The sequence below is a fragment of the Nanorana parkeri genome, unplaced genomic scaffold (assembly GCF_000935625.1).
Source record: "Nanorana parkeri isolate BGI_ZX_2015 unplaced genomic scaffold, ASM93562v1 scaffold207, whole genome shotgun sequence".
NCBI classification, from domain to species: Eukaryota; Metazoa; Chordata; class Amphibia; order Anura; family Dicroglossidae; genus Nanorana; species Nanorana parkeri.
Genome location: NW_017306475.1, coordinates 1,735,815 through 1,748,355, shown reverse-complemented (window position 1 = coordinate 1,748,355; position 12,541 = coordinate 1,735,815). Strand labels below are relative to the sequence as shown.

General features: G+C 40.5%; 1 protein-coding gene across 1 annotated transcript in view; it reads right to left on the bottom strand.

The window, feature by feature from the left end:
• Nucleotides 1-1,059: 1,059 nt before the first annotated feature.
• The window catches only part of UPF1 (UPF1, RNA helicase and ATPase), an 87,047-nt gene continuing 75,565 nt past the window's right edge, over nucleotides 1,060-12,541 (bottom strand). The window contains exons 19-24 of the mRNA XM_018555667.1: nucleotides 11,068-11,242; nucleotides 8,919-9,000; nucleotides 4,967-5,131; nucleotides 4,006-4,226; nucleotides 2,922-3,044; nucleotides 1,060-2,447 (exon numbers count right to left, since the gene is read on the bottom strand). Coding sequence (XP_018411169.1) covers nucleotides 2,925-3,044; nucleotides 4,006-4,226; nucleotides 4,967-5,131; nucleotides 8,919-9,000; nucleotides 11,068-11,242 — 763 coding nt within the window. The 3' untranslated portion in view covers nucleotides 1,060-2,447; nucleotides 2,922-2,924. The remainder of the gene's footprint in view (nucleotides 2,448-2,921; nucleotides 3,045-4,005; nucleotides 4,227-4,966; nucleotides 5,132-8,918; nucleotides 9,001-11,067; nucleotides 11,243-12,541) is intronic.

Genomic DNA, 12,541 nt, shown 5'->3' with positions numbered 1-12,541 from the left:
GTCGTTATTGCTTAGTGGCAACACTGAAGGGCAATGGGTAAGCAATTTGGTACACAGCTGTGTGTATTGAGGTGGTTAAGACTTTTTTGTTTTGAGGGTGAACACATTTAAAATACCAAAACCCAAAAGCAAATATAACATATTGTAACTTATCAGTCATTGGATCTGGTGACTGCATTAGTTCTTTTACCCTTTGTCACCTGCAGTGACCACCACAATTCCTGCCCCTTCGTGTCTGCATATACACGACTAGCAATTTAACATAGGAAAAAAAAATTGATTACATTTAATATGTAGCATTTCCGGCGCCTAGTCATAAATGGAAAATAATTCACAGACATGGGTGCAAGGACTGTTTATTGATCATTTTATTAATGACAAACATGATTAAAACAAATCAAAGGGAGAGGGAAAAACAAAAAGAAAAGACTGTGCTAGCACAAGCATTCCTGGGTACCTAAAATCCAGAATAACTGCTACAGGAAAACAGAAATCTAGCTAGCTGATGGTGTCAACTCAGTGAGATCATGTTAAAACATTCACCAATATACTGGACTTCTATGCAGGAAATTTATCTAGATACACATCTATTTAAACTAGTTAGAATGCAGTGCAAGGTAAGGGGGGAAAAAAAAAATTAAAAAGAGCCCTTCGGCAACATTTAGAAAATAAAAAGAGTCCGTATCTTGCAGGAAGGAAGGTGGCCAGAGTCATGTTTAGCGTGCACAAAAAATGCAGCGACAACAGACTGTTTTGATCAGTGACAACACGGTTCAGAATAGGCACCCCACGGAAATATTATCAAACAGTATATTAACTGAACAGGTTTATATTGTACATCAGCCAAACTGAATCAAACAAAATACAGTAGAACTTATAGTTTAAGAAAAAAATGCTTAAAATGCTAGGAGGAAAAATAGTAAACAGGGTATGCTAGCATGAAAAAGAGTAACTTTGTTTGCAAAATCTTAAACTGCATTTAGAAATATTTTTTGTTTTACTCAGGTTGTTTGTGCCAGTGATAGCAGGGCAAATAAATGTAGCCACCTTTTTTTTTAAATAAATCCTTAAACTAATTATATGGATTTCTACAAAGCCAAACAAATTGATTGTTTTGCTCTCTTAAAACAACTTAAACTGTGTGCACTGGAGCTGAACGGACAGAGGGCTTGTCTGCTCTGTACTGACCCAAGGCCAAGTCCATTCACGCTCAGCCTCACTAAAAGCACCAGATGTGCTTCCAGTCATACAGTGACTGTAGACCACCTTCCATACTGCCTGCATTCCTGTTTGCTTTTCAACCAGTTTCAAAATCTATTGCAAAGAACTTGACTTTCAAACCTATATAATCCCCAGTTTCCACTACTAGATCCATTTCTGGGAGGGGAAGTTGTAGCAGGCTAGCTTGTCTTTCCTTGACAGGTGGGTGCCGAAGGGCAGAGGAAACCTGTCCCTTTTTCAAAGCATACAATTTGCCTAAATGATTTATTTTATTTTGTGAAGTACAGTCCAGACAGTAGCCAATCAAAGCATACAGAAAACACTGAAAAAACCCCTCTCCTTATGGGAGTTTGTATACTCCTTTGCTCTACTACACTGCTTTAGGAAAGAGAGGCTAGTCATCAAGTCATTTACTGCATCTTAAATCTGAAAGTCCTTGTTTGTGGCAACTAGCCACAACATTAACCACAATGTCTTGCAGTACTCAGGTCACCCGCAACCAGCAGTTAAAAATAAATAAATATCCAGCACTTTTTTTCTCTAGAAGTTTTGTTAAAACCATCTAAGAGATCTAGAACCTTCAGGTAGAGGGGAATGGTGGAGACCATAAGTTTCCCAGTGAACGCCAGTTTGAAAATCAAACCTACATCTCAAAGTTGACCTTGTTAGCTGGTAATACTGCAGTATGTTCTGAACAATCTAGAAGGGATGCCGTTTATACTTAAAACAGACTTGCATGAGTATGTAAAAACACAAACAAAACAACTCTGAGATAAGGAACTGTTTTCTGCCAGCTTTGATGAGATGGTGCTCTCAAGGAACACACATGAACTAGCTGGAAAAAGTAAAAGCGGATTTCCCCAGCCCGTGACCAAGTTATGGTGGGCTAGAGGTCTAGATTGCTGTTCCAATGTGAGTAGCAGCATCTTGATGGCAATGGTTCCTCCCATTTACTACCTATTCCGTTGAATTGTATGTGGCTCCTCTGATGTTCAGCCACTTCTCCTATCGTTCTCCTCGCCTCAGTGTGCTTGCAGTGATCTCGCTTGCTGTCGCTCTCTCGATATTTTTTGTATTTAATCCCTCTCTCGTTCCTCTCTCTCCTGTTGCTCTCACAGTGGTGCTTCAATTTTAGCAGTGGAAAACAGGTATCCGTTTTATTTTTTTATTACTCAGAATAAAATGTGGATGAACTAAGTTCCACACAGGCTTAGCTCTTCTTCAACCTGTACGGAGAGAAAAAAAAAAAACTTAAATAGATTATTCAAACAGATACTCAATAATATTCTTCTGCATTGACACCAAAAAGACACAGGACTGCCATTGCTGACCTCCTAAAAGTGCTAGTTGCATTTTTTGCATCTCTGATGTGGAATTCAGATCAGGTGCTCTGATTTGCTTCATATTTGTTCTAGGTCAGTGACTGAGAAACTACTGAAGCCAGAGGCATCCAGACAACTAGCAGGTCTACCTTCATATAGCAGCCAACTGCTGATGAAATTAGGCCTTCTCACATTACAGCTTAATGGAAGTGGGCAAAAGCACAAACAACTGTAGAGAAATTATGGCAGAGTTTCAACAGTAAAAAGGAAGCTAATAATTCAATGAGTACCCACTCAAAACATATTAGTATTGGGTAGAGATGAATTTTAAGGAAAACAACTAATTTTAATAAAAACACAACTTTCTCAACTACTTACACATTAGTACTGTGACAGCCCAGTCACACCTCCATGTTGATATGCACGTTCACCCTGGTAAGTAGAATCTTGCGATAATGCAACATCAATCTGTGACTTAAATTCATCACCAAGGTAGCTATCCTAAAATAGAAGCATGAATGTTTGGTTTTAAAATTTAAAAATTAACTCCACTTACAAAATATCTTATAATATAGCATATATAATTGTGGCACAAGCCATTTTCGAAAATGTAATATTAAAAATTACCTTTCCACTTAAAACTGTAGCTGCTGTAATGTTCTAAATTTGTAAAAAAAAAAGAAATCCAATGCAATATGGCAGACTGGAGTTGTTCTGTACACAGTTGGTGTACAGAAGGCCCCTGGAAATGTCACTTCCTGCTACTGTGATAGTGCAGACTTCTGGGAAAATCAGTCAGCCAAAGTACAATGTTAGGCATCCCTTGCAATAGAAATGTCATTTTTGGTGAGATACCTTTCCCCATTACTACACAGAAAGACAATCAGCTGGTTATAGCGAACCCTCCCATTCAGGGATCAGTTTGGAAAGGACATGCATTAAAACAAATGTAGTTCTTCAGAACAGAAACAGGTAGGAAACTGCAACAAAGTTGGTTAAAATCGTTGTAACGCAACCAGATCACCCAGAAAGGATTGATTTCTTCTTAACAAAAGTGAAATTACTCTATGAGCTTAACAAAATTACAATAGACAGCATTTTTGTTGAGAGCAGAGTCTAGGTAGTATTCACCACTGCATGCAAGGTGTAGTATGTGGTATGTCCTTGTAAAAACAATACATTTAAACAAGAAAATTGGCAATTATGCGTATACAGAATCTGCAAACACTGGCAACTAAACGTGCTGCTGTATTGTCTGAAAACATTGACAAAAAAAAGAATTTAAAACTATCATTCCGATAGAAAATTTAAAAAAGTGCCGGTTAAAATACTTTCTGAATGCACTATATTATAGAATATTACAAAGTGGGTTGCTAAGGGCAATATGTTCAGTGATTTTTTTTTTTAACTCCATTATTTAAATATATTAGAGGACAGGACGAGGGAGGAAGAGAAAATTTACCTGCGATAATTCTGGTTGGGAGAGTCCTGGTTGACTCATTTGCGAAGGCTGGCTCATGGATATATAACCCTGTGTTAAAGGGCCTTGAGAGAATGGCTGAGACACAACATCTTGACTGGCTTGGCTGTTGGGCATGTTTCCCTGGCTCATGCCTTGAAGCCCTATGCCTCTCGGTTTCTGGCGTCCACCACGTGTTGCCTTTCCTTTAGGCATGCCTCGACCTGGGGGGAAGAAAAAGAAAAATGTACAAAGCTCTATAAATAACTAAAAGGTGTGTGTGTGTGTATATATATATTTAAAGCAAATATGACTTTTTCAAAAAAAGGCAGGTGGAGGAGATCTGCCTTTTTAAAAAATAGTCATGTGACGAAACGCGTCAAAAGGGCAGATTTGTTTGACACATGGGATGTGTCCGTTGCTTTTTTTGAGAGTTTTTATCCATTGTCCGGCCGGCTGACGGCTTTTAAACTTCTATGTGAGTTGCTATTTTTAATAAATATTATTGTATTTTGTACTGCACCATGAGGGTTGTTTCTTTTCTTCCAAATCAATAAAAACATCCCCAAGATTTGGAGAGAGGGACCGCTGAACCGTGCACAGGAGAGCCGTTACTAGCTCGGAAGGACAGCTGAGAAAAGCTGCAGTGCTGAGGGAGAGAGACGTCTCCTGATTTACATTAATGAGACCAAATGCAGTCTTTTTGTGGTTAAATTATACACTTCCTTGGAGTTTAGTTTATCCTTATCTAGCTTATATATATATATATATATATATATACACACACACACACACCCCTTAAATGGCTAGACACTATATGTTAACATTCTTATCTTAAGTGAAATGAAATATTTAACGTATAAGATAGTGGCTGAGGAGTTCCACTAACAGAGGAATTTTTTTTGTAATTATTATTATGGAAACCCAGTTATTATTGAAAATACATTCCATGACCAAAACATACCTGCAGTTGGTCCATTAGCTTGACCAAAGTAGCCTGGTGGGGGCATTGGAGGCATGACCAGATTGAAAGGTATAGGAATGTTCATGGTAGGTAGCCCATGGCTGGGTCCAGAACTGATCATGCCTATCTGATCATGCGTTTGAAAGTACATGTTTGAAGGTCGAGCTTAAAAAGTAAAGAAACATGTGTGAACATTTGTGATATTCTTTTAAAAGGTTTAACATCTTAGACCCTGCTTTTTCCACTTGCTATGCTAAATAAAAGAAGATCTGGGCTCTCACCATATAGCCTTTTTGCACTGCATTCATTGTGGGTATACCTGCCTATAGGAAGTTGGTCACTAACAACTTTGCTGCTGTACTATAGGATATAACCGTTATAAACCGGATTTCCAGGTTGTAAACCAGAGACAGTAGAGGAGGAAAGCCCAAAAAAAGAACAAAGCAAAATTAACTTGTGCAAGGTAATTGGTCTAAACCACAATAAGAATACACAAGCTCTGATTTGGATGGGGGTAGTACACATTTCAAAAATATGTGGGAACCTCCCAAGCTAGAACAATTGAGATAAAGGGTTAAATGATACTAGGAGCAAGGTTTTTGCCTATGAAGACCCAGGAAGCACCAGCAGATCAGTTAGAATATATATTACAGCAGGCTGAATCCATCAACTTGTGACTTTAGAAGCTATAAAAGTTTGGTGCGATCCACCTAGCACATTTTTCCCCCCAAACACTGTTTTGCCGTTGGATTGTCAGCACTAGAAATTGTCTCACAAATAGCTTTTCTCCCATATGCCAGGTCTGGACAAGTCTCACCCCAGAACTAGGTGCCAGATTTAAAAACCCTAGGAGGCCAGCACCATGCCACCTTCATATTACTATTTTAGGTAGCTGAAAGATGCATAGCTAAGCAACTTGGAATGAAAACATTTGTTGTATTAACTTTAAACAGTTTTCATTTTAACACATTAATAAAAATGCATAACAGACTATTACCTTATCAGAACAGCTAACCTTTATTAACAATAAACAGAAAATGCCAAATGTTCCCATCATACAACCAGGTAAAAGTATTTCAGGAAAAAGACAGGGGTTCTCAATGCAGACAATTCATGGTCCTGAAGCCACCAAATGTCAGCTTGACTGCCAGCAGGAGGTGGGCTATTGTTAGATAAAGTGAGAATGCAGCAGCTAATGTGACTGTACGGACAAGACAGACTGAGCAAGGTTCTGCTAGCATGTGAGAAAGGTGAACACGAGTGAAGCCGGCACTGCAGCTGCCATTAAGCAAGGCAAACTGTACCCAACAATAACATTTGAATCAATCATCATGGCGATTGGAAATTGTCCAGACCTGCCATATGCTACATGTTTGTACCAAAACAAAAACCCCAATAAAACTAAAATCCCTCACAGATAACCTCCAACCCTTAACAATCAGGTTATACTGCTGCCTACAGGAGGTTGGGTGACCAGCAAATATTTATATATATATATATATTTAAAAAAAAAAAAATCAATCAGAAGCCAGTACACGTATAAGCCCTTCTCTATCCACCATGCCACAGTTTTGTGCGAAAGAAAGAACCAAAAAACTGTATTTTCTCCATTGCGCAAGGGACCTAAAAATTTAGAACGTCCAAAAGCAGTCCAACTGAGGGGTGGGCAACAGCCAATGATGGACCCAAATATTGGGAGCAGTCTGGAACAGAAGTGATTGAAGGACCAATGCCCAAATGGTTCCACAAGGCATACAGACCGCCACTATCTAGCAAAGGTTCCTTAGTCAAAGATTGAGGGGTAGAAGTCTTAGCCTCTCAGCAGAAAGGCAGCACACCAACCACAGAAGGGGAACCCACCTTCTAGAGATCAGATCTCACAAAAGCCTCCAGACACTTTATCCCCACAGGGGGTACCAGTAGGAGCAGCTCAGCATATTCTGCCTGCCGATCATCCGAAGGAGAACAGGGCTAAAGTAAATGATACTTCCTGCCACACAAGAGATGAAGTACAGAATCCTTCTCCTTCCATTTGAAAATTACCAGTAAAAGGAGAGCCCAATGATGACCTGTCTGCGGACACTGTAGTCAAGCATAGCACACTCAGGATGTCCAATGTAGGGACCGGGACAGTTCATCTGTCACAGGGCAAGGTGCAGACCTTCACGGAGGGAAGGCTAGCAACATGTAAGTGATGCCCAATGGAGGCCAGGTAAGGACAGAGATGCGGAAGCACCTCATGAAACGGAGGAAGCAGTCTGTTCAGGGGAACCAGGCATCAAAAAGTGGAGTCCTTCCAGGGCAAGGAAGAATAAACAGCCACATTTGTTCCAAGAAGCTTTCAGATAACATCAGAACTTCTTGGTCCAGAGAGACCATTTGGGTGTCTCGCCCCAACTACAGGGTCTCAGAAGGGGGAGAATGAAAAGGCCTGCAACTATACAGGGAAAGGGGGAACTACCTTGGAAAGTCATTCCTTTCGTACCCCATGACCCCTAAATGGGAGGAGGTGAAAAAAATCTTGACAGAGGAATAAGGGACTTATGCTCCACAGGAGTAGACCTCTTGAGTGAAGATTTAAACCGAGTAACATTGCCTGATGGTGAACAACAATTAGAGTTATGTTGCCTGAGTGTACCACAATGGGGATGCCAGGAAAAGGCACAAGGTGAACATATGGTCAGGTGTTTTTGGACAGAAACCCGTGAAGGAGACTGCAAGGGCAGTGCCTTATTTGGGAAAGGAACAGCAGAAACCAAACCCTGCCAGCCTGAGTCCCCCTCAGAAGAGGGATAAAGCGTTACTGGGAGTTCCTGGCGACCTGAGGATAAGGCACTCTCCTGAAAAGGACAATTGCAAGTTTATGCATGTTACCACTCCCGAAAACAAGGGATCCCAGGGGGTGGGGAACCCAGAAGAGAGTTTGCTGGAAGCAATAACAGCATAAACATGGTGAAGGGCAGCTGTGGAAGAGATCAGGTACAAGAGAATAGCCTGTGAGCCACGGGGGTGGACCAGAGCACCCAAATGACGCAGGATGTTCAAAGTTAAGATTCAAGAGACACAGGTCAAAAAAAAAAAAAAGAAGATCAAGAGAAAGCACCAGGACTCAATCCTTCTGACTCAACTCCTACTGTGGTAAAACCGGCAGTGGTGGGACTTTGTGAAAATGAACCATAAAGTTCAGTTAGTGAGGTAGCTCCTAGTACTTAAGCCCGACCGGCCTTACCCAGACTGCATCACACCCACGGCTGTGCCACCTCTGGAACCAGAAAGAGCTCCATGGATAACAGAATTTTTCTTGAGCAACTAAAAGTTTAACAGAGAATGTGGCTTTCATTGGGAAACTCAATTCAATCCAAAATGAAATAAAAATCAGTCTGTGATGACATTATCGAAAGTCATAACAAGATTTTTCAAATAATTTGTAAGAAAATCTACCAGCATATGGTATGGCCAGCTGTAGATTTGGGAAGCACCACAATGCAGATAGGCAGATAGCCCAGTGCTCCAGTGCTCGCCGCAGGTTACATTCCAGGCTAAGCCCTGCACGTTCAGTTCAGCAAGAGCAGGGTACAGCCTCCAAAGCGATCGCATTGCGGCCCGGAGGGCGGGACTACGGTGCCATTCACTTCAATGGCCCGCATGCCCTCTCCTGCCCGGCAAAAAAGTGAGCTAGCGGCAAGGCAGTGCATTCCGGCCAGAAACGGACTGCTTATGGTGTGAACTAACCCTAACACAAGATAAAAAAATAGATCTGTTTGCAGAAAAAAGGTTTGACCACAAGCAGGGACCACCCCCCAGGCTGTTCTTATTTGCACCTAGGATCCTACTTCTACAGGTAGCACTATAACCCATCAGTCAAGCTTCTAAAACCTAGCTGTGTCCTTCAAAGAAGAAAAAATATTTTTACCAGATGCATCAGTTAAAAGGTGCATTGAAAAAAACTTACCTTGACTACTTCGATCATAGACAGACCCAGGAATTATAGCTTCTCGAGCATCATACATGGCAGTTGTCATAAAACGAGCACCCTGCAAATAAGAAATAACTTTAACAGCAAAGAAAGGAAAAAATAAAAAAAAAAGGAAATTCATATTTGATTCCAACTATTAGCAATACACACAGGTAATCAGCTAATTACATCGGAAGATAATTTTTTAAAAAATATACCTTACTGCTGCATGATTGGGGAAATACTAGCAAAGTAGAGAAGGTGCACATTTTGTCCAGGAATTCTTCATAAAGGATGTGGTCTTGGTAACTTAATACAGAGTCAACTCATGGCGAAGCCGCTTACAGATGGAAAGTGATGTGTAACCAGCAACAAATAAGGCACCACAAACAACACCCTTACTCCATAAAAACTGACATTTCTTAAAGTGTATGTAAAACCCAAATACCAAAGTTGTGTAAAGGACTCCCTTTTTCATTGGTAGCTGTACAAGGTTTCTTTAAAATGGTGCAAGTAAACATTTGATAAATGCCTGTGGGTTCTGCCAGTTTATGTTCTCTCCAAAGGGATTTTTAAATAGGGGGACACCCCAATACTAATTCTGCAGGACAGTGCCTCCTTGTGCCATTATCTGCTGTTGTAAATACCACCTATTTGATTGACAACTGCTCTTACCATTTATCTATACCTCTAAGTTCCCATTCACACTGGGCGTTTAATCGGGCCTAAATGTCGCCACCCGTTTTGCTTAACAGCTTAGCCTGTAATAGCTGGCAGAAAAATTGGCACATCTACTGGCACGGTCAACAGAGGGATAGAGAAAAACAATGACTGCTATGTTCCCCTTAGCCCATAAAACACATAGGGATACATTGGGACGCGTTTTAGGTGCATGAGCGCACGGATCTGGTCCGGACAGAATCCGGACGTCGTGTGAACAAGCCCTTAGTGTGCCCCTTTATATTATACAAAAAAAATATATATGAGGAATAGTCATGGGGCTGTTTCAATTGTCTTTTTTGTGTGTTATGATTGACAACGTTGCCAATTTTTAATAGAGGTTTGCCTTGTGGGGTGCCGTGCATGTAATTTTTCTTGATGGATTTTTTTTATTGTTATTGCGAATAAAGTAAGCCAATTGGCTCTGAATTATAGAACACTAGTTGATTTGTAACTTCTTTATCCACCTTTTCTTGATATATGCATATAAGTTACCAACTATATCTAGGAACTATTCAGTTCTGTACTTCAGTGGCGTTTATCTCATTTTTCTATTGAATATTGCCTAGCAGCTGTGTAGCCCTCAAGGCAATTACAAAACTTTTTGTCCCCATTATACACAATGCTTTAAACCAATAGTGATGGTCAAAGAATTCAGGTGAAACAAAATGAATTGTGCAGGTGTGACAAATAGTTGTACGAATGTGACAAGTATTAAGCCAATTTGTTCTCCAGTAAAAACAGATCACTCTTTGGTTGGTCTCCTTATAATTTTGAATATACAGTATTACGGGTTTTATATTTTCGCTACAATGATTAATGTTTATATACATCACTGTGCTACCCACACTTCTATGCACTCACCAGATCTCGTATTGGAACAGAAAGAGTCAACATCTAACTTACCTGTGTATTGTGTGCAAGGTCGATTTGGAATATCCTCGATTGTGGCGTTATTTGACCTTATGTATGTACCTGTATGTCAAATACGAGGTTATATTCCATCTGGTGATTGCATAGAAGTTTGGTGTATATGAAGATTAATCATTGGAGTGAAGATATAACACAGTTAAAATTTTATTCACAATTATAAGACTGATATGGGAAAAAAAGTATTGTCCCACATATATTAGTTTACCACTATATGAGTAGGACAGAGGCAGGCACAGGGAAACTCTTCTGTCCTCCTGTACTGCTGGTGGCAGAGAACACATTTGACATCACTGGTTGCTAGGACTGGTTCTAACAACCTAAGACTGCTGAGGAGGTGGACACCTGAAGTCACTGCTTGCTAGGATGCCAGCGGTCCTAGCAACCAACTGAAGAGGGGGGCCTGTGCTGGGCTATGACAGGGGGGATAATGTCCTAACATGTCATGCAGCTTTTGAATCTTGGCAAAGAAAAATCAGTTGCTGTAAATACTTACAGGATTAATGGTGTTTACAAGTTTGCGCGGTTTACTGAACTGCATGAGACTCTCCCGGAGATTGTTCAGAGGTCCCTCCACAAGGACTTTCTGCTCTTTGTAATAATTAAGTAGATGATTCCATAGAGGCTGCTTTGATAAGGCTTTTGGGTTGCCCACAATAATTACACCATACCTGGAAATTATATAAAGTTTTTTTTAACCATGTGATAGTAAAATATAAAAGAACACAAAAAAGTGTGACGAAAGATATTGCTGAGCATGAGATTCCACATAAAAGCTAGCAGCACTGTCAATCCTGATTAAATGTTCTAAATGTTAGGAGTATTTTGAAGAACATTACCGGACAGTGGAACACTGTTCAAGTTTAATCTGTTTATTTTTTGCCTTCCTTGGTTACTACTTTTCTCCCTCAAAAATGCTGACATTTTTAAATAAAACCTTTTTGTCATCATTACATGCCTTAAAGTGACATTAAAACCTCAGATTTCTTTACAGAAAACCAATACTGTAATGTGTGCCTTACTGTAATCCATGGTAGTTTCCTTTCTCTTTGCTGCTCTTCTTTTTAAATCTGTATCTCTTCTCATGCTCGGGGAGAACTTCCCTTTGCAGCTGACTGCCTCTTCCTTTAGTGCTGGCTCAGGTTGTGAACCTACACACAGACACCATGTATCCATTTCAGAGATAAGCAGTCTGCTGCAAAACAGAAGTTCTGCCCAGCATGAGAAGAGATACGGATTTAAAAAGGAAGAGCAGCAAAGAGAAGGGAAACAACCATGGATTACAGTAAGGCACACATTACAGTATTGTTTTATGTAAAAAAATCTGAGGGTTTAATGTCACTTTAAGACCCATTGATGTAATCACTGGTTATCAAGGTTTCTTTACTTAATGCAGGCAGGTCATGGCTGGCGGAAGGGGCTGGCAGGGTGCTGCACATAGCTTTCTGAAGACATCACAGAACTCTGCTTCAGTACTCCTTTAAAGAGTCCATGGAAGCAGTGGGCTGGCACTAGAGAGGAGTTGCGCAAATATCAAAATGCCTTGATGGGTGGATGTCAGTCTGAAGAAATGGGTGTTCCTAGGCAGGCTGCTTTTGCCATGAACATCAAGGCTGTGGACGAAAAGGGCTAGATGATACTGTACGTCCTCCTAACAAATGGAGCGCTATTTGACTTACTGCAGCATCTAATGCACACCGTGAGAAAGTCACCGTGAAATCAGGGTAAGCAATTTCAGTACAGCAGAGGAACCTGTACAACTGCAAGACTGAAGGCAAGACCGCAATTCTGTTTTAAAGCGGCACTAAACTCAGGAGTAAAACTTAAAACATTTTTGTTAATAGTTGGAGGTACTTCAACGCAATTTTTGTGCATCACTCGGCTGTAGATCTTCAAATCATCTCACATTCCGTGCTGACACTGTCCTACCTTCTGGAGGGTGGCTACTTTGTTTCCCATGGTCCCTGTGT